This window comes from Cuculus canorus, chromosome 7 (assembly GCF_017976375.1).
Source record: "Cuculus canorus isolate bCucCan1 chromosome 7, bCucCan1.pri, whole genome shotgun sequence".
In the NCBI taxonomy this organism is placed as follows: Eukaryota; Metazoa; Chordata; class Aves; order Cuculiformes; family Cuculidae; genus Cuculus; species Cuculus canorus.
In genome coordinates, this window is record NC_071407.1 from 36,578,003 (window position 1) to 36,605,846 (window position 27,844).

The following is a 27,844-nucleotide window of genomic DNA, read 5'->3' on the forward strand; positions in this document are numbered from 1 at the left end:
ACTTTCCTTAGAGCTTCCCATCCTTCCTTTCTACACCTTCCCACTCTTTCATTTTCTGGATGAAAAACAAGCTTACCCCAAAAAAGGAACACATATTAACAGACTGGGTAGTACTGTCTCCAGCTTTATCAACGCGATGTAAAGCTCTTAACTGTGTCATTCACCAGAAAGGCCCAGGCACAGTTGGCAAATTCCACCCCCTTAAACCACCAGAACTACTTTCCACTTCTCTTGCCACTGAAGAACAGCACAGGCTACGGACTTAACCTCTGCTTGAGAGAGACGTTTTTGGAGATGCTCAGACAGCTGTGACACAGAGCTGACGTTAACAGCAGCAGAAAGGAAGGTGGAATAACAAGAGTCATTTAAAGCAGCCCCACTCAGCGTCCCTGGGACCCACAGGGTGCAGAACAGCAGGCCAGTTCCATGCAAGAACTAGAACTGCAAACGCTCTTTCCTAGAGGCTCAAAGGGTACTGAAAAAATAAGTGGTGTTAGGGTTAAACTGCCAGTTTAAAGTCTAGTTTGAAAGTAGATGAGCCACAAGAATAGAAGAACCCCCAAACTATGTACTCAATAAACACGCTGTGAGCGTGCTTTTTCCACTGGTCAACTAAATTGCATCTCATTGCCAATTTAAAGCTACTTCACGAAAAGACTTCTCAGGTTTGACTTGCATAGGAGATGCGCTGGTCATTGTTAAAAATAAGGTAATACACGTTTCAGAAAGAGTTGTCTTAACCGGACACTAAAAATGGTTTAGTTCCCCAGGAAAGCGGTCCTGCATCTCGCTGTGACGGCATCAGGGTAAAAGGGCTTATCCTGCACACAACCTACATTTCTAATGCCCACACTTGTGTAAAGCTTCTGAACATACAGGGGGTTTAAGCTGCCATTCCCTTAAAATCCCTTGATGCACAAGGAACGTCCTTTGCTCTAACAATCACACTCAAAACTTTCACGGTTTACAAGCGAAATATTTTAGCTGACCATTTCCATACTCAAAATACTTCAATAAAACACCCACGCAGTGACAAGAATGAGACTTTAATCAGTTTTAAGTGGAGTTTTAACACTAAGAGATAAAGGGTTGTTAAACACAATAACAAACGGACATCTGATTTGTATGAGGCATTATCCTGTACATGTCATACTTGGTTTTTGTGTATTCTCAGTGCATAGCATTACACACAGAGCCACTGTTGCACAGCACAATAGTATTTGAAGAGGCTGAATGAGAGTAAGGCTGCTTAACAGACTGATTTTTTTTTCTTTTAGTAGCTATATATATATATGCTATATGAAAACAGACTGAAAATTTGAACGAGCAGAGAAAGGCAGCTTTGCCAAACACTGCAGTTGGAGCCCCTTTTAGTGCACAGTTCCACCCCACCCATCTGCATGCATGACACTTTCTAACAGTAAGTATTTAAAAGGTAAACGAGGCACTTCGTGGCAACCACAGGCATCGTTAACATATTGCACACATTTGCTAGGACTAAACATGGAACTTGCACACTAGCATCCAACTTTTTTAATGTTTTTTTCTCTTTTTGAAAGCTGAAACATTTGATGCTGCATGTAAACTCCACTTCAGTTTACAATGTGTGCCACAGGAACGAATCCAGATGCTATTTATACAACTGCCCTTTAATAGCTGTGGCAAATATTTTGAGTGGGGCTACCAATGACTAGGGGATGCTTCAGGACCTACAAGCTCTTACCGAAGTGATGCCTTCAAGTAGTTTCAGACATGTAAGCTGCTGCACATCCAGAAAGGTTTAAGCATACAGTCCAGAAACTCAAGGAGAGATTACCTATAGAATGCAGTTCAAGCTAATTATGAATACTGTCATAAATAAAGTTTTAATAAGGAATCGAAAACCTTTCAGTCATAGTAATTCTTGTCAACTTCTATGGGGGTGGTAACTGAAATAAAGTATAGGAGAGTATGTATAATATATATTTATATATATAATATATATATAATGCCATTTTTCCATTTCCAATGACTACACCATAAAATGTAAGCAAGGCTTCTCAAAGACATCGAAACATTCAAAAAAATCGAAACCCTCATTCCAACCTTCACATTCCAAAGGAGAAATAACAGTGCAAAAGCCCACCGCATCATGATTTCGAATCCAGCCCTCAGCGTTACATACCGGAACCGCATCCATCCAATTTTTATTATCCAAAGTGGGACACGCAGCAGTGTCAATATCTGAGTACTTTTAAAGCATGAACATTTTTGTTTATTAGCCAACACAACTTTCGACTATTAAAAAACAGACGAGGTGAAACATGATTCAAAGGGTAAGAGTTAAACGTCACATCCCAAGGTAACCACCTTTCGCTTGTCAATAACAGTGGGAATAATGAGTACTGGAACCAGCAATCTTGATCCATTAAGCTATTAAAGTCTAATTAAACCTATAAGTCAGAAAATATTTATCAGTTTTGTTAGAAGTTAGAATCATAAATTTGATGAGCAAAATTCACCAACAGATACCAAAAATAAAAAGCACTTTATATCTTTGTTTACCAATAATTACTGGAAGTCCTGCCTTGTCATATTTGAATTTTTACCATTAATGCTGTTGTACAGGGCCCAAACAGATTCCATAAACAGTTGTTATCTAGGCGAGAACACAGCTAATGAACTTCAATGTCAGCACCAATAAGTTAATTAAAGGGGGAAGGGGTATATTACATCCTAAAAAAAAAAAAGGGTCAATTTGGGGACAGCTATTCATGGTGTACTTTAAAAAGAGGAATTTTGTCAGCTATTTCACATTTGTACACAATAGTAATTGTACTCCTAAGTCGTCCACAGCCTGGGCATGTCAATTATATACCAAAAGTGAACCACAAGCCCTAATCCTGGCCATATCCCTACGAACAAGTAACACAACGCTGCCAGTTTACAAATCTCAGCTGTTGTGTGGTTTGTTGAGGGTTTTTTTTCTTACTAGAAAACAATATATTTGGGACAAGCTCTGCTTTTTAAAAGTACACACCTCATACTCACAGTGTTGAGAATTTACTGCAACACTGGTTTCCTCTATATCACGTGTGATGTCTGTTTTCAAACCATCATATAGGTACTGAGGATTCAAGTAAAATTCCCTAACAGTTAATGACATTTTTTTAAAAAAGTGTGCAAAACTGCAAAACTCATTGTAATAGAATGTGTAAGTTCTAAGTTCAAAGGGGTGGAAGGGCTGACAGAGGTTTGATTGAATAAATGCATCATACATCTTCAAAACAAACACTAACCTGGAGAATCTCCAATTTAAATTTTCTGTGCACCATTACAAAACAGTATTATATTAATGAGAAAAAAGCTTGCAAGGCAGCACATGAAATACCCACAGCAGGAATATGATTGAAAAACTAATAACATAGATGTAAGATGTTGACTGATGTATGCACTAATAGCATCTGACTTTTAGCACTGGCCTTGACTACAGAGGAGATGGAGCAGCCATTACAATTGAGAAAAAAATTAATAAATCATTGTCTAATTTTGTAACAATTTGTTTCAAGCCCATATTTTAGTTGATAGCCTCCACATTTGTATGGTTAAGTCATTGTTGCTGTGTTTCCTTTCTGTGACCCCAATAATTTTTGTCCCTTCATTTGCGGGTCTTTATGATGTTGTGAAGGTTCATTCCTGTACCCCTATACAGAATCACTCCCTCTAGCTGCCTTTTCTAGCACCATTACACTTAAAAAAAATAAAATGCACAAACAACAAGCAGTGACAGCGGCGACTCTTCAATTGTCCAGGATGAATTACGGTAGCATGCTAAAGAAAGGTGCACGTCAATAGCCGGATACGGTACACAGGCCAAGCTCCAGCGGGCTATATTCCTTTCTGAGCATTACTTTCCATCCCCCATCCAAAAAACATGCATTAGAATGTAGTAAAACCTTCTCGAAGCATCTCTTAGCCAACTGCAGACTTTTCTGTTGCCACACAAGTGCAAAAAAAGGGGCAGGATGTGAACCTGTATATTTTCGAAACTTCGTTTGGTGACAGAACACAAAAGGAAAAATTCCTACGTATACACATCAGGTCTGTCTCCACTTTTATAAAACTGGAATAAAATGGGAAAGTGCCATGTTTATAGTTCCTAATTGAAGTTTTAATGTCCTTTTGACACAAAAAGGTATATACATATCAGCTACGTAACTTTGTTTTCCAACTGGACAAGTGTCAAACCCTGTAGATTTATAGGGCAAAACAAGATTGGTCAGGAAAGAATTGTTCCTATAATTGGTAATCTGACACTATGTCCTTTTGCCACTTAAAAAGGTCCTTTTTTCAGTTTATTCAAGTTTGTCACTCTTTGTGGTTGTTTTTTTTTTTAACGTGTTTTTTTTTATCTCCGCTAAAAAAAATATTCAGACTTTTGTAATCTGCGTATGCTGATCTTCATCAAAAGGTTCATTCTCTGGATCAGAGTCAGTGGTGTCAGAGTATCTATAATGATCAGGTTCATTGTCACTAACATCTGGTGTTACAGAAGTTGAACTGCTAGCCTCTGGATTTGATGGCTCTTCTACTGTTTTTGTGAAAAATAGCTTCACCTGGGAAAGGAAAAAAAAAAGATTTAAAAAGGGAAACTGTACCTTAACTGAGCACGGGTAACAATGCGATTTTTAACAGTACAGCTCCCTTCTCTACACCGTGCTCCTCTCTCTACTCTGGAAAGAAGGAAATAAAGTGCGAGCTCTTCTGAGGCTGGCCAGCCTCTCACACCACCACCCTGACAACATAAAGAACTGACAAAGCAACAGGTTTTTCAAGCCCAGCTGGAGGAGTCCTGCGTATCTGCGCCAAGCACTGGCACCCTGCGTTGCAGCAGCAGGACACCACTGCAGTGGGCCATGTCCCAAAGCCTTCCAACCATCCTACCTCCTAGACCTCTGCAGCACAAGCTGTAAGAAGAGTGCATAAGAACGAACAAGACACTAACTGGTGACTTGTCTGCGTGTGTGCCAAGTTTGATCCAAGCAACTGTGACCATTACCTTCACACGAGCACTACACAATGTCTAATGTTTTATGAGTGATTTAAAAAACCCACTAAAGTTCTTAGGAATGCCTTTTTCATTTTTAAAAACAGTGCTGGCAATGGCTCGTGTTCCTCACAGCGAAACCTGCAGGTAAGGTATTCCTGTGAATCAGGCACCTCTGCAAATCAGATCAGGAATTATTGTGTTACGCTTAGAGCTCATAGCAATGCAGCTGGTACAGGAAAGATGCTACCTGGGGCTCCTACTACTCATCTCTAATGCCTTCAATACCCAAAAGAAGCCAAAGCCCTCATTCCCAGTCTCTTAGCATCTATCAACCTCCCAAAAAGCACATAAACTTACAAAGCTAGACGCTTTGATGCATAGTGGCAATACTAACACATCAATACAATTTCTACGTTTCAAAGGGTTCCTCCATAAGATAAGACAGACAAATCAGATAACGTCATGCAGCTTTTCAGCTTTGTTTACACATAATACATACTGACCTTGAAGTTTGGAGAGAAATATCTGTTGGCTTTGTCTTTATTTGCTTTGTCTAGATCATTTTTTGTTAATGTAAGGATTAAATATTCCTTATCATTATCTGAGCGCTCTGTACTGAAAATACCATCAAGTTCCTGATCTGCAACTAGACTTCCATTTTCTACTTTGTCTGAATTTTCATCCAGTCCTATGAAGAATGTGTTTACCCAAAAGTGAAACATTTTGTCCTGGGGGAGGAAGAACACAAAGAACAAGCTTGCTTTAGTATTCACTAGTGGTACGTTAATCAGGCTAATATCATCATCTGGTCAAAAACAAATCGGTAATATCAGACAAAACTTGTTTGGACAACAGTACATCATTGGTTACATTGCATGAAAAGACACTTTCACCAGTTCTCCTAGACACTAGGCAAACTCTGCATTAATCAAACTCAATTTTAAGCATTTAAGCTTTCAGAAGTCACTCCTCATCACAAGTCGGTTTTTAAACAATCATACTTACAAAAGAGCAAATGACAATAAATTAAACAAGTGTTAAACTCATAATCACATGGCATACCTTGCCAAGCAGTAGCCAAAACTAACAGATGACCTGTGGGAACCAGTTTAGGTGAGTAATATGTACCAACAGCGAACATCCTCACTCATAGCTTCCTGCATAAGAGTACATTTTATTTTTATACAGAAATGGCTGTAATGGAGTAGAACCGCCCTACAAACCTAACACTCCTATTGTAGTGGATTCATTACTGCTTTACAGAGATGGTTTCTACCAGTCAGATGTTTTCTGACCCATACTAAGATAAAGTCAGACTCTGAAAGCGTCAGCTGCCCTTCCACTTGAGAGGTAGATGAGGTATTGAGTTCAAGTGTATTCAACTTAAGCAGAACTTGACAGATCTTCAACAGCCAGAAAGTACATGTTAGGTTATTCACTCTAATGCTGCAACAGGTGTGTATCTGTACAAAGAAGCAAAACAAACGTATCTGATTTTAACATCTCACTGGAGAACTGGTTGCTATGAGCCAGTGTGTTACAAGCCTCTCTCCGTGACTAGCAGGGTTCCTGCAAGTGTCCGTCTCCACATGCGCGAATGAACGTGCAGCAGTATTTTGGCCGTGGTCTGCCAACCTTGGAAGATGATATGCTCGGGAACTTCACCTTCATGTTCTCAGCTAAACAGCTCCGTGGGATGCACTGAATGCTCTTGTGTTACCTTTCCATCACTTGCCATACTTTTGTCAGTCAAGACGTGATGTTTCCAAGACAAACTACCATTAGCAGGTTGGTCCTGACTAGCACATGAAGCACTTCTCCGTCTGAAACTCCGGGCTACATTTACTTCCTCTTCACAAATTATGCCTTCTCTTTCACCGAGTTTTCAGATCCAAAATGCAAACTTTCCAAATAGTCAGTATTTCTGCATTTCTGTTAAAGCTGCAGAAGTGACAAAGCTAGCACATACCAGAATCTAAGATTTCTTGATATTATACACGACCAGAAGATGAACAGACTCCTTCTAAACTAATACACATATTTTGTTTTACCAGAGATATCTAATTCCAATTTCTTATTAAAAAATCCAGGTCCTGCCCTATTTTCCTAGCTATTCACCTCCGCTGGAAAGCAACGGGGAGGATTAGAGTTGGAACAGAAGTGGTTCTAGTGTTTATCATATCAGCACGTGTCCCTGCTGAAGGCAATACGGCACCTGCAAAACATCACAACATTTTCTAAGGCCATCAAGAAAGGGATAGGGAAGAGTTGGGCTACTGCTTAACTTATATTATTCTTCCTCACTAATTAATAAAAACATATAAGCACACAAATACTGAGAATTCAAGCGTCTGATGAAACAACTTCTACCTGCGTTCTATACCAGACCCATTTTAAGTATTTTAGGTAAAGCATACAAACCCATTTCCAGCTTGAGTGCATTTCTGTAAGCACCTAAGAGACCCCCAACCTATAAGGAAGTGCAAGGGCAATGACAAAAGTCAAATAATTCAGTCAAGAAGCACTCTTGGTAGTTATGCAGTTACCCACTTCAACACATGCCTCTCCAGTACCTCTGGGAATCAAGTTAATCTACCAGATTAACATGCTGTAATTATAGCAGTCTTGGGAGACTGACTAACAGATGTTTGCCACTGCCATCAAGTCCCTTCAAGCCATCACATTGATGAAGAAGCCCATGTTCCTACAAAGAAACAGCCAATGGCATCAGTTTTCCAGCTACAGAACAGGAGGGATTTGGTATCCAGGTGCCATCCACAATAAACAGCGGGAAAAGGCAAGCAGTATCACTGCAGGTGAAAAGGCCATCCCTCCAGTGAGGACAGAGAGAAGCATGTGTGTTTCCTCACCATGACCACAGTTAAGAGAGATCCCACCTCTTGTAGCTGGGGTGACAGTACTACTATGTTCCCTCCTGCTCCAGAACCACGATGCAGAAGCAGCAACGCACTTTAGTGCTGGTGCTCAGGACCACCTTCAGTGAGGACAGGACAAAGCCAATGGACACACTGCAGCAGATGGATGAAAAATGGCTTATACCAGTAGTGCCGAAGCAGGTTTGAAGGGAAACCGTGCCAAAGCAAACAAGGCCACTGAATGTAAACCAATCCCAGCAGAAGCAGAAGGCATGGTCTTGTCATGCCTCACCTTAAGATTTCATCAGGTGGAGTTGAACCAGGAAGGATTTACCTGGCACTTAAGGACCTGCCTGAACAAGCAACAGCAGGGGCTCAGCTTTACTGATAGAGTCTGGAGAAGACAAGACAGACGACAAACTTCTCACCAGACATCTTTTAATCTGTTTTCCTTGGGATAAATTTGCAGAGGTCTTTGGGGATTCAAACTAAACAATACAACTTGACTGAGCTGGTCATTTTTCCTTTTATCTCCCTTCACCTTTTTAAAGCATCATTATTTTCCTTCCATTCCCACTACTCTAACTTAATTAGTTTAATACACTAAGTTCACGGGTGCTCGAACATGGCACAGCCGCTCAAATTGAGGGAAGACTCAGTCACATTTTGTTGGATTTAGCTCTTAAGGCTGATAACTGTGTCACTGCTTCCACTGAAAACCAAAACTAATTAATTAATGTGAGGATTCAATCAGCTTCAGCCAAAGCATCAGGCTCCAAGATATTTCATGGGAGACAACGAATAAAATTAATGTAATACAGGCCAAAGATAAGAATTTTTAAAATCAAGGCATGAACTGAGCTTGGGCTTTATATAGGAAATCAGAGTACCAGATCAAGTGCTCACAGAAGCACAATTTAATGAATAAGCTTCTGAAAACAAGTATTAGCTAGAGGCTTTTTCTGAATGTGTGTTATTTCACTTCCAGTTACATCACAGGCATCTGCCTTAGAAAAGGTGCAGATGTATTTCTTCTCATAACCAAATCTATATCATAAAATCTACAGTGCAGTATCAGACACTTGAGACAGAAGCTGATTTAATCACACTGTTCTGACATACAATATTTATCCCTGCCTTGGACATGTTTTCAGTTCTCAGACTGAGACAAAAATATACCTCACTCTAGAGCAGATATTTGCCTCTGATTGCAGACTGAGATACAAACCCAAGATCATTTAAGCCACCCGCTAGGAGTTCCCATACCCTCCCGAGAGTTTAATTTTGCAGAGAGGTCTACATGCACTTGTAATCACCCTGTAGCACCAGCTAAGGGGTTTGGAGATCATGTTTCAACCTGTTCCATGGTGGCCTCGCAGCCTTCCCACAGCCATGGCTGATGGAACTTCCTGTACCATTTTCAAACCCACAGTTAAAGTCTTCTGACATTTTCAGAGAATTCATTCTTCAGTGCTTACTAAACAGCACTTCCCTAAAGCTACATTTCCCTAAACTATGTAGCAGAACTTCTCATCCATACAGACTCAAAAGATGAAATAGCATACCCAACAGCACAAAAAACACTGTCAGGCCTCCCTATGCTACAGTCTGGGTACAAAACAGCAGTGACTCCTACAAAAAAAAAACCAAAACCCAAACCATCGTTTTCCCCTCATCCATACTGGGAGGACTCCTGAAAAAGGTTCCCTCTATCCCCAAGCTCCACAGGTAGGAAGGTTACAAGATCTTCTGTATTATTTTTTAACAGATTCTCCTTGAACCAAGTGATATAAGGATGCTCTGAAATACCTGAAGATTATCATGCCAACATTAATAACTGGAAGAAAGAGGCTCCACATAGATATATAAGCAAAACGAGAGAGACTACAGCAGCCGTCCGAGATGGAAGAATAGCCAAGCTACAAGACAGAGAAACAAAAAAACCCACATGCACAAAAAAAACCAACCCCCAAATTATTAAATTCTATCCATCAGAAATTCATAGAAAGTAATTGTACACAATTCTCAAGCTATTTTGTTCTCAAAAGAACATGCATTTATACCACAGAAATTGTATGTGACAATGAGAGCCTCCAGTTTACGCAGTCACTGGATCTCAGTGCTCTCTGTAGAGGTAAAACAAATACAGGAGTTTGTTCCTGGTGCCATAGAGTCAAGATCCAGCATGAGCTGTGCACTGATACTGATATTACAGGGGCTTACAGAGGGAAGGGAAGGGCAGTACAACGCTTCCTACAAAGTCCGTTTGCAATCCATGTGTTACCGAAGACAGTAAAGAAACGACAAATTCACAGTTGATATAGGACACGGACTGGATAAAACAGGACCTTGTCTCGGATGTTTGGGTTTTGTTTCTTCTCCTCACTGCATCAGTCATGTCTAGCCCACAGTACTTATCTGGGTGCTCCTTTAGAAGTCTGTTCTCAAAACTGGCTCCTGTGCATTGCAGTTTCAAATGTCAATGATTTTAATCTTGACTTAAAACAGAATTTCTACTTTTAAATGCTCTGTCTTACAATTCTCTGTATGGCATATAGCTGCACTGATCAACCAAAACATCTCCTTAAACAGGCAGAAGAGAATATTCCCATTATAAAAATTTTTGCAGATATCAGTGCATAGCAAACAACAGAACACAACATTTCCAGCTCCTGAAATTATACTGTTATAATAGTTAACAATACCTTGTAACTGAACAAGACCAGAGAATAGCATGCAAGTGTACATCTAGTAGGTATAACCTGTATGCAGGAGTTATGAGACTTCGCTATCACATCACTTATATTTGTCTCCCAATCCACTATAGTATTTTATCTTGATGCTTTGCCTGTACACAGGATTCACTCAATGAATGCTCTTAAGTTTTACAACATCCATTAAACAGTGAACAACTACTCATAAAGAATTTTAAGTATTAAATACAAAAGTAGTCTTTAGTCAACATAGTCTCATCCTCACCTTTCACTTTGGCAGATGCAAACTACCTCCACAAGCACCAGAATGAAAGAAACCCCAGTGATGTGGAATTAATCTTTACAAACTCAATTTATGACACCAAAGTCAGGGAGTTCTAGATTATTTTTTTCCACAATTGACACACTGATAAAAATCTTAGTTCTGAGTGACTTCTCTAAAAGCCTGATGTCACAGCGGAACAGAGAGATGGCTCAAGAGATTGCAGAGATACTCTTATAAAGTGTGCAAGAACTCCATTATCTTGAAAATTCAACCAAATCAGACAGATGGGTAGAAATCAGCCAAGAGCACACAGGCAGGATCTTCTGTGCCTGCTCAAACCTCAGGAAAATTTAGTGAAGAAAACAGCTGGAGTTAACTTGCTCAGTATGCAAGTCTATTTTTAGACCAAGAATGTTTCTTCCTCAATTAGATTACTACTGCCCAAATGACTGCAAGACATATCCAGCATAATTTTTACCCAACCTTTGTACTTAATCTCACCAACTCTCCAAATATCCAGCTTTCATTTTGTGGCAGATTCTCTCCTTGGGAAAACTAGACATCAAAGAATTAAACGCTGTGATTACACATCACTGAGCAATAACCAACATCGCAGCCCGGCATCAGGATTGGCTTGACAACATTTTCCAGAAAAGCAAGAAAACCAACCTTTTTCAACATCTTGTTCTGTTTGTGGAAAAATTCCACTTTGATATCACCGCATACCGGCAAAGGTTGAGGGAATTCAAAGTACATGTACTTGTCTTCACGTCTTGAGGGTCCTGAAGGGGAGGTGAATATCTTTACCTTTAGCTGGTACACCACAAATTGAGGATCTGCACGGCAAAACAAGAGTGACGCTTTGTAAGAAACACCTCAATGTGTCAAAAAGTAAAATATTGATATCAGAATCACAATCACAAACCACAATATTTTGAAAGTTAAGTAAACATCTCTTACGAGTTAAGCACTGCAGGGCATCAAACGTTACTAAATATTACTGGAAACAACCTAACAGGTTTCTGTGCTTTGTAGCAATACTCTTGGGCAACCACAGGGCTGCTAGAAATCTGCCACTTCTTTTTAATGTAATAAGAAATTAGCATATGAAATCACAACTTCTTGACTTTTCCTTGCATACTGCCTCTCAACTCTGTACTATAGGGGCACAACTGAGGGGTTTTATTCTCCTGTGTCTTCTTCACATTGCAGAGTGGGCAGTCACGTCAGCACAAACTGATTTCTGCTCTTACAGAAACAGAACTGTTACATAACTGAAAACAAAGACATTTAACATTAATACACAAACCAACCAGCACCAAGAGACTATATAGACACAGGCTGCTTGTGTCTGTATCATCACCACCAGAAAGTGCCCACCACGGCATAACTTTCCACGTTAAATCTGCAGGGGTAACAGCTGAAGTTAGGAGGTACAGTGTTGGTACAGTCTAAGCAGATTTTCTTTGGATGTTGCCAGTTACCAGCACAAAAGCCAGAAATATTAAATTAAACTTATTTGAAGAAGTCCTGTCTGAATTTGCTCTGAATTCCCTTAGTCTCAAATGCAGGATGCTCTCTAGGCAATACATACTGATCTGTACCCTGCTGCAAAGCACGTAGCCACTCCGAAACCACCCTCGCAGAGCTGTGGAAGCCCCTACCAAGCACAACCACACTACCCTGTTGAGTGGTCTAGCTACAAAACAGCTACAGAACTTCCTTAAATCCTCAGAGCTGTGGAACCCTGTCGTGTCTTCATTTTGCCCAAGGTAATATCATCTTGGTCAGCAACTTTAGAACAGAAGGAAAATAACAAGGAAGTCAGATTGAAAGATATCATGCATTGGTAAAAACTACTACCTTTGTAGCAGGTAACACGACTAAAGAAATAACAAAGACCATTGGTTTCACATTCTGTAAAAGCACTGAAAACTCCACAGAAATGTAAAATATTGCAGTACAAAGATGCTGTGGTTGACTGCTACTCTATCTTCTCAGGAGCTTAGTGAAACTTTTGTTTATCCCAACATCTCACTGTGAAAATAGCACGCTAACAGTCTGGTACAAACAAAAGATTAAGTGGGCAATTCATACTTTTAGCTTGATTTCACAAGCACAGCACAGTTCATCCAAAAAAATTAAACAAGTGTTAATTGCAGAAATCTGTAACCTCCAAACCTGTAGTCTAGAGATGGAGTTTTTTTGGCAGAGGCTCCTCCTTTCCTCCTCCTGTAAATACAGCAAGCCTGACAAGTTGTTTGATTTTTTTCTTATCCACATTACATGTTCAGGTACTGCCTTATAACAATATTACCAGTGCAATTTTAATCAAAGCCACAGGAAGCACTGGAATTAATTACATATTGCAGTAATCCCTATAGCAAAACCATTACAAGGCCTTTTTCCACTAAAAAAAAAAAATGAACACACAACACTAGGCTCTATAGGCTGCTCCGTAACGCAGCCCACAGGAGGACAGAAGTGAATTCGTACTTATACTTCAAAGTTTCAAGGAATCCGCAGTTCCTTGCTAAGACACTGCATATCATCAAACCAGATTAATCATTCACAGGTGTATTAATACTTCATAAGCCTCCATATAGAGAGATGATTCCAGAGTTAACTAGATATTTACCCAGCTGAAGAGAAATTTTTTAAACATGATGGGAAGAACGATGTTGCTGCATCTGAAGCCAACAAGCCATTAAGCAAATGTTTTACAGCAATTCTTGTTTCCCAACAGCTGATGTATTAAAAAAGGGCTTTTTATAAAAATAAGGAGCAAATATCCAAATATATATGCACTGCATCACTTCTCTTCAAACCATTAAATGCTTCCCAATTTAAAACTGTAGTGACATGACCATTTGAGTCCTTCACAGACCTCAAATACTACACCTGGGAGGATGCTGGCAGACAGACCACACTAATCCAGATGATTTTGGAATGCAAAGGGTTTAAATATAATCCTGTCCTCCACCAAGATGCGCAGCATTTCGTGCCTCGTAACAGAACAGTAACTGTCTCACATAAGCAAATCAAGTCCAAAGGCCGATGTGTTTCCTTAGAAGCACTAACGGAGTTGAACGTGGTGCTGGGTACTTACTGCAAGTTCCGCCGCTGAACATGGGAATTGTTTCAAACATCATCTTGTGAAACAGCAGTGCCACTGGTCTGTAATCCAGGTGATTCTTTAACAGGTAGCTATAGTAATAGACGTAGCGTCTCTGACTGGGAATTGTCACTCCCTAAACAGAGGGAAAACAAACATCCAAAACCATCAAGATCATTTATTAGCACCACTAACGAGAGCTCCTGCCCATCAGCTCAAAATATAATTCAAAGAAAACAAACCACAAATGAAAAGGCAAATAAAGCACCTGGAATAAACCATTGTGATTTATGCTGAGCATACCTCTGCAGCAGCTACACTGGTGACAGCAGACAAGAGGAAAGCATCTGAACCAGCTGGACTTCGGAAGCTTTCTACACTGCATGGAAACCCATCCACACAGACTTTAGCACAGTGACCTGTGATGACCCTTGGTGATTTCTTCATTGCAGACCATCCTGGGCACCTCGAGGACATAAACTACCTCCGAACCACTCCCAAAGACAGGCTCTGCATGCATTCCCCTTTTCCCTAGGCGCGTGCCCACAACTCTCACACTCATCCTGCAGAACGTTTAAGGGGAAGCTGTTTGCACATATTACTGAACAGCAGGCAATAAATTACCAACCGGTCCCTAGCACAGAGCAAGCAGGACACTGGTTTTCCAGTTGTTTCAGTACATATCTCCAAACATCCACCTCAAGCAATGAGGCAACGAGCACAGATACTCCCTGATCTTAAAAACAAATGTCTTGGGCACCCTAAGGGTCACGCAAAAGATGGTTTCACGCTGCTGTGGGTTTTTTTTTGGGGTGGGGAGCGTCAGATGTTAAAGAGGAGGCACCTTGAACATGCTCTGACTTTTAAACACCAACACAGGAACTGCACGTTAAGTCAAAAGATTCTAATTTATTTGCTAATAAAATTGTACTCATGACTGACCCTACCTTCTATTACATAATGGCCTTCTGAAATATTTTCACCAAAAAACTAAAGTGGAAAGTTTCTTTAATACAAACCCAATAGTCCAAACTGTTATACGAAAGATTTCTCAGTTTAATTACAACTCTGAAGTTACACATTTGCTTTGAGAACACATAACCAAAGAACCTTTTTATTACTGATTTCAAATCAAGTAAGGGACTAATTTTAAAGCTAATGTAACGAATACTTTCAAGCTAAAGTGTAAAGATGAAAAATACTTTAATTATATACTTGCAACAGCATGAGTAAACTTTCGTGTTACAACTAAATGAGAAATAGCAATAAACTGGGAAATAAAAAGATATTTCCATATGAGTCTATGGGCATTTTGGTCACAAAGCCTAGAACATAGTATTTCTACGAACTTTTAGTTCCAATACCTGCCTTGCCCTACAAAAGTCATAAGGTAAGGGTGGCCAGAGTACTTTTAATTTAATAATCACACATGAAGATATTCACTTCCTATCATTATTTTTAAATATGTTGATAATTAGGTCTCCTTACCATTTCAGTTGGTAAGTCAAAAGACTTTCCCCTACAGCACCTGCACAATGACCTTAAGCAGACTTCCACAGCGACCATGTTTCTGGTCCAGATGATATCTCAGTACTTGTCAGACCCACTTTTTAAGGGAGCTTCAAAGCTTGTTTTCCTGGGATCTGAACTTCATTAATGAGAGAATCCCAGCCTCAGAGCAAACCATCATTAATTTGCTAATACTGCTAATCAGAAAAAGCATGCAGGTAAGGAAAACGCATTCTTCCTCACTCATAGCTTCTTTGTGCTGTAAAGGATGTGTGGCATGAGGGAGAATAGAGGGAGCACCTCACTTTTGCGGCTATGTAAAGTGATAATTAATCACAAAGCAACACCAGTTCTCAGCCAGGCAAGCCATTTTACCCCTCTAGCTAGAGATTTTTTTTTCCCCCTAGGAGACATAGCCTTTACCCTGAGGACCTTAAGCACCAACCACACTGAAGCGGAACAGGAAGTTCTCCATTTTCCAAAGGTCTGGTTTCAAAGCACTTCCATAATGTGCTACATTCTGAGATGTGCAATCACCTCCTGCTTACTTTCACTCAAAAACAAGAAAGAACAGAGAAGCAGTAAGTATTTTCTCCTTGAGAGGCTTACACTTCCCATCTATCACCATCATCATTTTTAAATGGACATTAGATGAACTCCTCTAGTACCTATGCCAGAGTCTCACAGGCACTGCCGAGCTACACAGACATCACAAAAACTGTCAGGTGCCGTTCCTGGTTCTCCTCTCAATGTAGCATCAGCAATATTACAAAGAATAAACATTTTTTGGAAGCAATATTCCCACATTCACTTTAATAACGTGCCCCACTTTGAGAGTAAAGCTAAAGCTGCAGCCTCAGACTTGGGCTCACAGCATCAGGTTTAGCAGAGGTTGCTACTTGAGTATATCAAACGAACAGGCATCACAACTGATCAGCTCTAACATGACACACCAGGCAGTATCTATCCTGCTCAAAGAGTCATTCTGAGACTTCCTTGCACAAAGTAATTTTTTTCCATTTCCTGTTCAGTTACACCACTATTAGGACCTGTTCCTAAAAATACAACAGTGTGATTGGCCTAAGACACGCTCCTGAATGGATCATTTCCAGCTCAAGCACTTGAATAGTTGTTCTCAGCCGATACTTATTCGTTGTGCTTCCTTCCAAGTCTAATCCTCACCATAAAACCCTTCAAGGCAGAAGCAGGAATAAAGAAACTTCCCTCAGCCCCAGGAAGGTAAGTTGACAGTCCTTGTCATCACAGTAGCATTTCAGTGTCCATCTTAAGGAAAAAGCAGGTGATAAGCTGACCATTTCAAACAGTGGAAGCAGCAGCTTTTTTTTAGAAGGCTTTTTTATGGGAGGTTACTTCTCCTTCGGCTCTGAAAACTGGCTGGACAATTCCAGTGTTTTATCCAATTTCAGAAGACAGTTTTTTGCCTCCCTTGGTTCAAAGAGAAATCAGTCCTGTTCTGCAGCAGTGGTGGCTGACAGGCACAACCATTGAGCCAATACTTCCTCATCTTCATCATTCCCTTCTTCTGAAAAAGCTCCCCCTACTATGATGAGTTACAAAAGTCAAAAGAGGCAGCTTATAGAGGAAAGAAAAATTAGGCTTTGGTCAGAGACAGACTTTTAGGCTCAATGTCTTATCCCCCACTGCCTTTCCCAGGATGACAATACATTAGCAGACTATCAAGCAATTCCCAGCCTCATCTACAATGCTCACTTAATGTTGCAAAGGCCTCGAGAAGCTGCTTGTCCCTGTGGGGACCTGGGAAAAGCTTGCTACAGAAGTACTCGAGGTTGTTCTCTTGACCACTTAGTCATACTTCCTCTTGCAATCAGACTCGCACTTCCTGCTGGCATGGACTAAACCCTCTTGAGAATCACTTTGCCATGCACATTAACAGAAACAACAACTTCAGCTATATTGTCCTCAGAGGCTATATACAAAGTGCACAGCTAGTGCTTGCTTTACATGAAGAAAATTTGGTACGTAATTAAAGTCAGTTTTTCTTCATCATATGTATATGTTGGTCCAGTGACAAAAAAAAAAAAATTAAATATTTTTAAAGTATTTTCTTGTCCCTACTTAGGTGCAAGCAGCTCTTCTGATGCCTCATTTACTTTGAGATCAGGAAGTCACTTACATAAAGATGTGGTGAAGTGTCAAATCAGAGAGCAGCACTCAACATGTAACACTGAAATATGGGCCACAAGAGAAGAAAAAGCTCCCAGAACCTGCACTGGAATACCTGCTCATGAATAGTACTCTAAGAATTACGTGAATTGCATGCTGCCCATTGTCCACCTAAAGATAACCACGTGCAAGTGGAGCTGGGCAGAAAAGAAATCAGCTCTTTCAGTAGAGACACTGAAACCAAAACAAAGTTGCTGGTTACAGTGTCTGCCGTGGAGCTCACCAAAGCTCACTGTTCCTGTTCGCTAAGCGTTCCCTTACCTCAAACATGCCAGAGGGACTGTGGGGGTACTGATGAGCACCTAACTGACCTTACTCGCAACACACCAAGTGCAGAAATACTGCCTTCCTCTTACAAAAGGGAAACTGAGGTACAACGTGCTGCACCCTGTATTGGTTCAGTTTTGTAGTTTGTTTTATCTGACTCTTCAGATAATCTTAATCAGCAGGAGTAATGTACGCTGTTTGCTCATCACACAGCTCATTCCTATTCACTACCATGCACTCTTAAGACAAAAACTGCAGTTTTGACAGTTTTAATGGGAAACCTCGACACTATTCCCACTCCAGTATTACACCACAACTGTCTTCTCAGCATAACAGCTCCACCTCATACAGAGAGCAAACTAAGAAACTATTTGCTCCTTCCAGTGAATTAACAGCCAAGTTCCAAAATTCCTTTTGTGACACTTCTGCTCTCAAGAACCTTCAAAGATGAAGCTCTGCACACCGTGAAATTAATACGTTATGCAAATATTACAGGAAAACAGAGAGCCCTATACTTCAGTAGGCTAGAAGTGGTCTGCAGGGATCATCCTGGGCTGCTCTAGCAACATACACCAGGCAGTGATGGAAGGGGAAGCAGGGAAGCTTGCTGAAGTTACCCTGCAAGTCACACCTTATTGTATTTGGAGAAGACTTCAAATAAGGAGGTTAAATTCCCAATAATATGCATAACCATGCCAGAAAGGTCCAACACACAGCTGCTGCTAAGTCTCTTTGTACCACTGATAAGGTCTCAACAGAAAACTCGTATACCCATGAATATAATTTCTCTGCACTAAGACCCACTCATTTCTCCTCCAGGACAGTATAAGAAACTAAATGACAGCACCTCACAGAGCAGGCTTTGAGGCAACCAGCATCCGGGCTTAACATTTTTATTGAAAAGAGGTACTCAACAACAGAATCTTCCAGTAGGGATATTCAACTGTAACACAACGTAATAACACCACACATCCAAACAGGGCCACAGAAGATAAGAGAAACTGAGGAGATCAACAATTCATGTATTCAAGTAAAACATGCTAGAATAATCCTCTTATTTGGGCTGAAAACGCTGAACAAGTTCACTCATCAACTGCCCTTTTGATGCAACACACAGCAGAATGCTAGTTAAAAGGCTATTTAAAATAAACTATCCAGATCATCTTGACCAGGAGATGGAAAAATCAGACTGCTTTAGCGTTGCAACCAAGTGCTGCTGCTGTGGAAAGCTTTTTCAGTTAGAACAACCATACTGATCCAATAATGTTACAGCTAAATCAAACCAGTTATAACAACTGATGGGAAGTTTTTCTTAAAGGGCTTGACTACCCAAATTGACCTCAAGCAGGAAAAGCATAAAGATATGGGTAGGAGAACAGAGAACTCACCTTCTTGTCTCTGGTCCTTACTTCCCCGTAGAAATCTAGGGCTTCTTGAGCCTTTAAAAATTTGCCTCGATGCAACAAATATGCACATATCATTACACCAGTTCGTCCCTTTCCAGCTTTACAGTGGATTGCTGCAACATGATTGTCATCTTCACTTAGCCATTGGTCAAGATCTTCACAAAAAGGTTTGATGAGTTCTAGCTGTGGTGGGTTATGGTCTTCAAAAGGGTACTGTGCAACTGCAATGAGAGGTAGTAATTCATCAAAATCTCAAAAGGAAATCACAGCAACTAAACAGGTCAACTTTGTGACAAGCAAGCAAAAAATTAAGTTTCTAAGTAAAACTCTGTTTAGTTAAGTACATTTTTTATTTCAGTATTATTCAGTAATGTACTACCTTCTATGCATTGCAGCCATTTCTCTAGTAACACATAAGTAAACATCCAGCTACATGAAGAGACTATTCTATACCACTACTGAAATGAGTGGCACCGACTCTCTATTTTACACCGTGAATTTCCTACAATTTAAGAGTGCACTGGCACAAAGAATAACCTTGTGAAAACCTATTGCTCCAGCAATAATTACATTGCCTGCAGTGAGAAAATGGAGCCAGACCTCAGTCACTGAACACACAACTGGAATTTTGCTGAAAAATTCTCAGCACAGTTGGGTCTACATTGGGAACAAACTCTCAGAATTCGCTCAAATAAAAAGGAATCTCATGTAAGACGCTTGCAATACTTCTGAATTTTAAAGCAAAAACATTGAACAAAGTTCTCCTTTTTCTTACATGTACATGTAGATGCATATAAACACTTTTTTCCATCTAGAGATGGAAAGAATTTCAAGCAAGCATGCAGGAAATGACAGAACACTCAAGAGAGCAAAAAGTAAGCAATAAGCAAAGACAAGCACCCAAACTTCTAACACCTCAGAGAAGGTGACAGACAATGCCATGCTGACAGGCAGAATTACATGGGGCTGTACTAGTTTCATCAGGAGAACAGCACTTTATGAAGTACACCCCAATTCTCAATCAACAGATTTGGAATCCTATAAATACAACTTTGTTTCACTGAAATTCTCAGCAAGAAACACCATTTCCTTTTCTGTTCTAAAAATGAATACATTTCATTGTTTGGCAAGTGTTTGTATTCGTTTTGTAAGTACTACTCTTCTGTCACATAGGCAAGGCTCCTTTTGATGAATCCCCAAGGACTTAAAGAGCAGAAGTGAAGGATGAAGATATGGAACCGCTAAATTACTTCAGCACAAGTCCGAAGCCCTTCAAAGGGATCTGTAAAAGCAGTTTAATTCACTCACAGGACAGACTGCCCACTTAATCTTCCAGAAGATCAGATATGGATGCTCAATAAAGTGAATAATCTTTGCTAAAGAAGCAGTAAAGGTTAACAAACATGAACATAGACTAATAAGATCTTCCACATGGAAGATTCAAAGACTCTCCAAATCATTGTTTCATGTAAACTTATAGATGTCACCTTTTGAAGCAGATGTAAATTAAAGGAGAAACTTATTCAAAAATGCCTAAGAAAAGAAGCTGTCAGGAGACACTGTGAATTCCTCCATACAGCTTTGAGTCTATCTTAACTACATCCAAGAAGGTTCCCATGAAAATGAAAGATAACATCTTCCTAAAAGAATAGCCTGAAAAATCCCAAGCAGTAACAGCATGCTGAAGATGCTCTCCAATGCTTGGGGATCAAAGGCAAATCTTGTGGTATTTTCTGCAGAGATGGAATGAACAGCTGAAGAAATGGGTGTCCCGGGATGATGCGGAGAGATATGTCAGAAAGCAACCCTAGGAAACACTAAGCTGCACCATCTCAAGCAAGTCCTTGGGATGGTGCAGGTCCTCCATGGATTTTAGTTCCTAGCACTGGAGCACACAGCATAGAGAATGGTTCCGATAACTCTACAACTCCTAAACATCGCAAGAAAAATCCCACAGCAAGTAAAGGAGTGAAAAAAATAAAAGGAAAAGCTTGTGGCAAAGCAGAAGGCTATTATTAGGGAGGTGCTTCAGAAATTGCAAAACCCCTAGACAGAAAGCTAGCATCCAAAGAACATAAAGAGCTTTCAACATTTGGTTTTGAATTTGATGCAAGAGCATCTAAGTTGAATAATGAACTACTATGGTGTTTCCTGCTAAGTATACAAATAAGAAGTTCCCTTCAAAATTAATTCACTTCAGAAGATTTTGGATCTGTAGAACTGTTGATCCTCAACTACGGGAAGACCAGTGTCACCAATCTGGTTATCCACGGTAACCACTTCAAGGATGAAAAGAAAAAAAAAATGCAACATGTAGCTCCCTAAAAAAGTGTTGTCTTAGGCAGAGGAGCTGTGAAAGGTGCTGCCACAAGCAACATTTTGGCCTGCAATTGACAGCGAAGGGAGCTGAGCACTCCGTAAGAACAAGCATAAATTAAAGCAAGCATGTGTTCTGGATACACGCAAAGCACACCCTTTTCATTCATGTCTTTTCTCCTCTTACCCAAAATATTGCTCAAGCTATTGCTCAAGCAAGTCTTAAAATACTTTCTTTCTGGCTTGTATGTTTCTAGTGACGTTTCTGGACACTGCCACTCAACATGGCAAAGATGACTTTAACACGACTATTTCAGTCCTTCAACATTCAGACATCAGAGCAGCTAATTACATTTTGGGTACATTCTAAACATCCTCTTGACAACTAGAAGGATGGTTTAAAATAATAATAAAAAAGCTGAGCTCTTGCTCAGTAGTATTAGCCAGAAAGGTCAAAATTTATTCATCTCCTACAGTCATGTACAGACGAGTACTCATTATCTACCCTGCCATTCTAAAGCACTGCAGGAAGACCTACAAGCTCTACTACTCTGCACAGAGATGTGGCTCTGTACAGAGAATAAAGGTAAATCTGTATTTATTACTTGGGGAGTTAATACTGACAAAGCAGGTACACCAGTTTCCACTTACAAAAGGTCTCATCAAAAGGACACCCTAAAGTTTCCCCACTGGTCCTGGTAGCTCTGCAATTTGTTCCAGATCTTTAAAGATAGTGACAGTGGCTCAAGTGTTCTCCACTTAAAGTGATGCTTCTACATAAAAACCAGACTGCTCTAAGCTTCACATCTAAAATTTTGCAATATGTTTGCATGCTGGATTTAACAGAAATATCTCTAGAACCCATTCTGCAAAAATTTTTGCAACAGTAGACTTCCGACTGCCTTAGATCTTGCTTTAGTTAACTGTTAGGAACACGCCTTTTCTGAAGGCAGCAAGAATATAACAAGTTTCTTTAATGACTCAAAGCAATCTGATGTCATTGGTTGCACCCTGATCTCCTACATTACTATCTGTCAGCTCCTCCTTCATAGCTTCATTCAGAAACACTTAAGTATAAAGAGAAGAACATATACTATACAGTAAAACGTACCTCTGCAGTTAAATTTGGCAGTGTCATAATGTCTTTCAGCACATCTAAAAAAGAAAAATATACAAGAGTTCAAGAAAAGTGTCTGAGGCACTCCCAACATCTGTTACACCTTGGAACATACAGAACAACAAATGGGAAAATTATGTATACCCATCAGCTTTATGATTTAAAATTACAGCTGGAGGTTACATAGAGAAATACTGCTTTGTTGCAGATGTGAAGAGTTGCACAGTAAAATATCAGTTATTTTCCTGAAAAGCAATTACTTACCCTGTGGTAATTGAAGTCCATCAGTATGTTTCAGACAGCCTGAGTCTCAATGGAGACATTCATGCAAGTAATGCAATACACTACCACTTTTTAACACTGTAGTATTACCAGCTGCAGCCGCTCGAGCAGCTCTGTACTCCCATACAAACACACAAAGAGACCGCTATGACCTTCATCCACTTGATTGGACTCAACAGATATGCCAAGGCGCCTCAATGACAACATGGGTGCTCAGGGTGATGGTGATCACAAGGACATTTCGAGGCTCCTCAGCTAGTGCAACCTAAGCAAGCATTCCTCCTCCAGTTACAGGACCACCACTGGCAACCAAAAGCTCCACTGAATATTGCAACAGAGATGATTGTAGCACTGCTCTCCAGCTGGCATTCATTCTTGAGATTAGGTGAACTCAAAAACCTCAAAAGGCCAGTCAGCCAGTTCTCCCCTCACAAACCCTGGAAAACAGCACATATCTGAAGACTTTGGATTTGCATCAATGTCCGTCCCACCACTCTAGAAGACCTGGTCTAGCCAGCAGGCAGCACAGCAAATAACACTGTATTGGACTTGCAGGATGGCTACCCTACGGACAAACATCAGTAACTAGATACGAACAACTCAATCAACAGGGCTCTAATACAGCCAAAATGGCATGTGATAAGGGAATAAGCTAGATCAGATGTTGGGGGGTAAGGGGAAAGAAGGAAAGAAGTAGATGACCCCCATAATTTTCCTTGGAATTACTCTCTGCAGACAAAATGATGGGCCCCTACATGGAACAAGTGAAACTGCAGTCCAGAAAGCAATACAAGAACAATCCTGCCTTGAAACAATGGGACTCCAGGTTAAAACAAAATGATGGGGAGTCATTTCAGTAGACAAAACATATCTAGATCTTCTGTTCTGATTATAAACTGTGTTCCTCATAGGGTTCAAACAGCCACATCAGTTTCAGGACTAGTATGAACTTATCTTTCCTTAATAGGTACGTTATGACTGTAGCCTTTGGGGTCATATGGAGCTTACATGACACTTTCACACACACAAACTTTTAGGCTTCTACTTGTATGACTGCTGCACATAACCGGAGCCTTGCATCTGCTGCACTGAGCTTTGTCCACAAGACTCATGTGCCAGGCACACAGGCAGGTCTGCTGGGGTTGCACACGCACTCAGCACTTCCCTTTCTCTGAATGCCAGAGCCTTCTCAACTCTAACCTCTGCTAGGGAAAAGTCTGGCATTTTTTACAGCTCTGATGACATTGCCGACACTTTCTCTGGATAAAAGTGATAAAGCGCAGATTAAGCTGACAGATGGGCCTCAAAAAACATTATCTGCACTCAAGCCTTTGAGAAGAAAGGTTGGACACCATATGTAACGAGTCGCCACGCCTGGAGCAGACATCAGCTTGGCTAGGCAAGGCTTGTTACAAGCTAGTTAACATCTGAACTTTCACAGCTGAGCAAAGCAGTTAACACCAAGTATCTTATCCAAGACAGCTTCCTTTTCCCTTTTAAAGAAACACTCATTTCAAAGTGGTATTAAGAGATGAATCTTCAAAATACAAAAACACCAAACCCACACATGGGCAAAAAAGCCTTCAAATTTTGAAGTTTGAGAGATTATCAAGTAGAACACCATAAGGGATAAAAGAGTAGGTTTGCTGATACCCAGGATAGAAACTAACAACAGAACACAGCTGTGTCACTCTTCGTGGCCCCTTATGGGAGCTGTACACAACAAATTCAAAGCTCCAGACAGGGTGGTCTCACTCCTGTTTCATTACAGGTGTGTCTGCAGCAGAGGTCCCACCAACACATGCTTTGGGGGATGTTTCCGTTGCAGATCATTTCAAATGGACTGGGTTTTTTTAAACACAATTAGACCTGTAATACAGTCCAGATGAGACCTAACCATTTTTTTTATTTTGTGGAAGGGGAGCAGGCTGACACGGTTCTTGTCACCCTCCTTATGGCTGAAGTGAGTTTAAAGCGACCCAGATCCTAAGCTCTACCAGCCAGACACCTTGCTGATCATAACCACGATCCCACTGATGACAAGACAGGCTACTGAAAAGATATCAGCCTATGCCAAAGCCCAACGTACACAGAGGTACAGAAAGTACCCATCAAATCCACACTGTTCGTTACAGCTTCCATTAACTGTCTGCCCATAAGACAGTTAAAAAGAACTATAGTGGAGATGAAGATGATCGCAGTGGGGGAGGTAGCAACTTGGCAGTACGTTAAATCACGAGATGAAAGTAAAAGAACATGTTAAAATAAAGAACACTGAAAAAACAGCAAAGGGTTAAAGGCACATGGAAAAACTAACACAAACAAGAAACAAAATTAAATTGATCGCTCAGCATTCACTGGGAAGTTAAGAGCCAAAGGTGCAGGATGAGGCCTCACTGACATCATTTAAGCATCAGTTCAGAAAAATCTCTCTAGATCCTTTCCAATAGAACTGTTCAACACACACATTATTATCAACTTCACATAACAACCACCTTAAGGGAACTCAAACCCCATGACAGCGCTTGAAGTTTGAATATCATCACATAAATATTCTAAACACCCACCTCCTCCATTTAAACACAGACAATAGGTTGATTATTAACCAAGGAGCAGCTCAACCTAGAGATGCTGATCTCCAAAATACCTGAAGGCTGCAGTTTTTTCCCCATCTCATGACCCAACGTTGCAATAATTCACCTGATGACACCAACATACTTAATGTGTGTGTAAATTTTGCACACAAAGACAAAGAGATAACCCTGCCTCTCTAGCCAGAGATACACAGTTTAAAAGCTACACTTGCCAAGCTGTGCAGTAACCACTTCAATCTTCATTCACAACCAATCCACATTTTGGGGAGGAAGAAAAAAACATGCACTTTCTAAAGGATGTTTCCTCCTGCGAAAGTTTTTGTCTGAGGTTCAATACAGTACTTTTCAGAGGTCTCATTTGTGATTGCTTTGAAGTCAGCGAAGGAAAATTGAAAGGGGATTCTTGCACCAAGAGCTGAAAAGTTGAAATTTTATGTGAAGAACTTGAAGACAAAAACTCTGGCACACCTGGACAAGTTCTTTCCACATCTGAAAGCACACAACCCCATAACACGAAAGTTAAAAGCATCTGTCTCATCACAGATCTTCTCTCTCAAAAATTTTAAAGCTGTTCCTGTGTAGGCTTGGGGGATTGGGTTTTGCTTTTTTTCTAAAGTAAAATGAGGTCACTAGCATAGAGCTGAGTAGGAACTTGTCAAGCACCACCTCCCCGACAAGCTACTTGCTAAGACACACAGAAGTCTTACTCAACTCTTACTTTCTGACCGAGCCTAGAACAAGCAACCCATTGTTTTTACCCATCACCTCTCAAGCCACGTTGAAACAAGCAGCTCCATACCAGGCAGCTCAGCAAGCCCTCATGTTGTAAGCAATAGCACAGCCACACTTCACAGAAGCCAACAGCTGAACTCAGCCCTGAGAGGCAGGAGGAAACTGCATTCCCTCTGTCCTGTTTGTTTTGCTTCCCAAACCCGGCGGCAGCTCTCAGGAGTCTTCACGTGGGTCGAATAAACCACAGTAGTCAGACTTGACATGATGCAGCTCTCCAGCACTGAGAGCCAGAAAACTTCAAAGGAAGATATCCAGAAAGCTACCTCTTTAGGGAGCTGCACCTACATGCCAAAGGAACTATCAGCCATTCTAGGAAGCACTGCCCTTACCACACTTACGTACCACCAAGACAGCACTTATTAAAAGGCTAACATCCTGGAGAGCTTCTAAGCTGGAGAAAGTAATTTCGTTACTGAACTGTAGGATAGGTGTCCAATTTGTTTATTTTAATGCATATTTTATTTACATATCTTTGTCTGTCCCATCCTGCCACAGGCTTTACAGACAACTGCCATAACCAGAACACAATTCCTCAGCTTCTAGAATTACTTCACTCCAATGTCAGGAGTCAGAGCTGTCTGATGCATAATCCTTCAACTAATTTAGAGGTATATTTAAATACTTACTTTTAAAGAACTATATTTTACAATGTAATGCATTGCTTGGAATTCCACACTACAGTAATTTTTCCATTAATACTAGATGTTTAGAAACATTTTCATTTAAAAAACCCCTTAACAGCTCAGAGAATCAATAAATTGTCAACTTAATTTTCTGGAATCAAAAAAAATGAGGGGTAGGAGAACCAGGACCTACTTGTCGACATCAGCTGACATCACCAAATCATTTATACAAATTAAATTAGTCTAAGTTAACATATAAAGACAATCAAGGAACAACAACAGAAACCCCTTCTGCAACAAGACCAGCTTTCTGCATAACTAAACTTTCAGCGGAAAAAATTACACTTGGGAAAGTGAGAAACCATTGCATTAAAATCACTGCAACAGCTTTTTCCAAGTAATAAAGAGGGACAGTCAAGAGTAGTGAGGAAGCAAATACACACATCCTGGGTACCAGTACAGTTCACTACAAAAAAAACCCTAAAAAAATGAAAAAACAGGAAAATATTCATTTGGCAATTTCTTCACTGTGAATATTAATATATTAACAGAAAGACTGTTGTGAATTACTTTTCACTTTTTAATCACATGGTACAAGCTCCAGATGGGCTGGATGCCAAGTCATTTAAAAGCGTTCAAGTAATATGAATACACACCAGCATTTCATGTAACCTCGCTCAGCTCCACTAAATGAAGTAACAGTGCTCTCAATCAGGCTTAATTGTTTTAAGAAA

General features: G+C 40.3%; 1 protein-coding gene across 1 annotated transcript in view; it reads right to left on the reverse strand.

Annotated features, from left to right (window-relative positions):
- Positions 1 to 1,026: 1,026 nt before the first annotated feature.
- PTEN (phosphatase and tensin homolog) overlaps positions 1,027 to 27,844 on the reverse strand; it is a 47,059-nt gene continuing 20,241 nt past the window's right edge. The window contains exons 4-9 of the mRNA XM_054071419.1: positions 22,814 to 22,857; positions 19,369 to 19,607; positions 13,994 to 14,135; positions 11,554 to 11,720; positions 5,533 to 5,757; positions 1,027 to 4,595 (exon numbers count right to left, since the gene is read on the reverse strand). Of these exons, the coding sequence (XP_053927394.1) occupies positions 4,410 to 4,595; positions 5,533 to 5,757; positions 11,554 to 11,720; positions 13,994 to 14,135; positions 19,369 to 19,607; positions 22,814 to 22,857 (1,003 nt within the window). The 3' untranslated portion in view covers positions 1,027 to 4,409. The remainder of the gene's footprint in view (positions 4,596 to 5,532; positions 5,758 to 11,553; positions 11,721 to 13,993; positions 14,136 to 19,368; positions 19,608 to 22,813; positions 22,858 to 27,844) is intronic.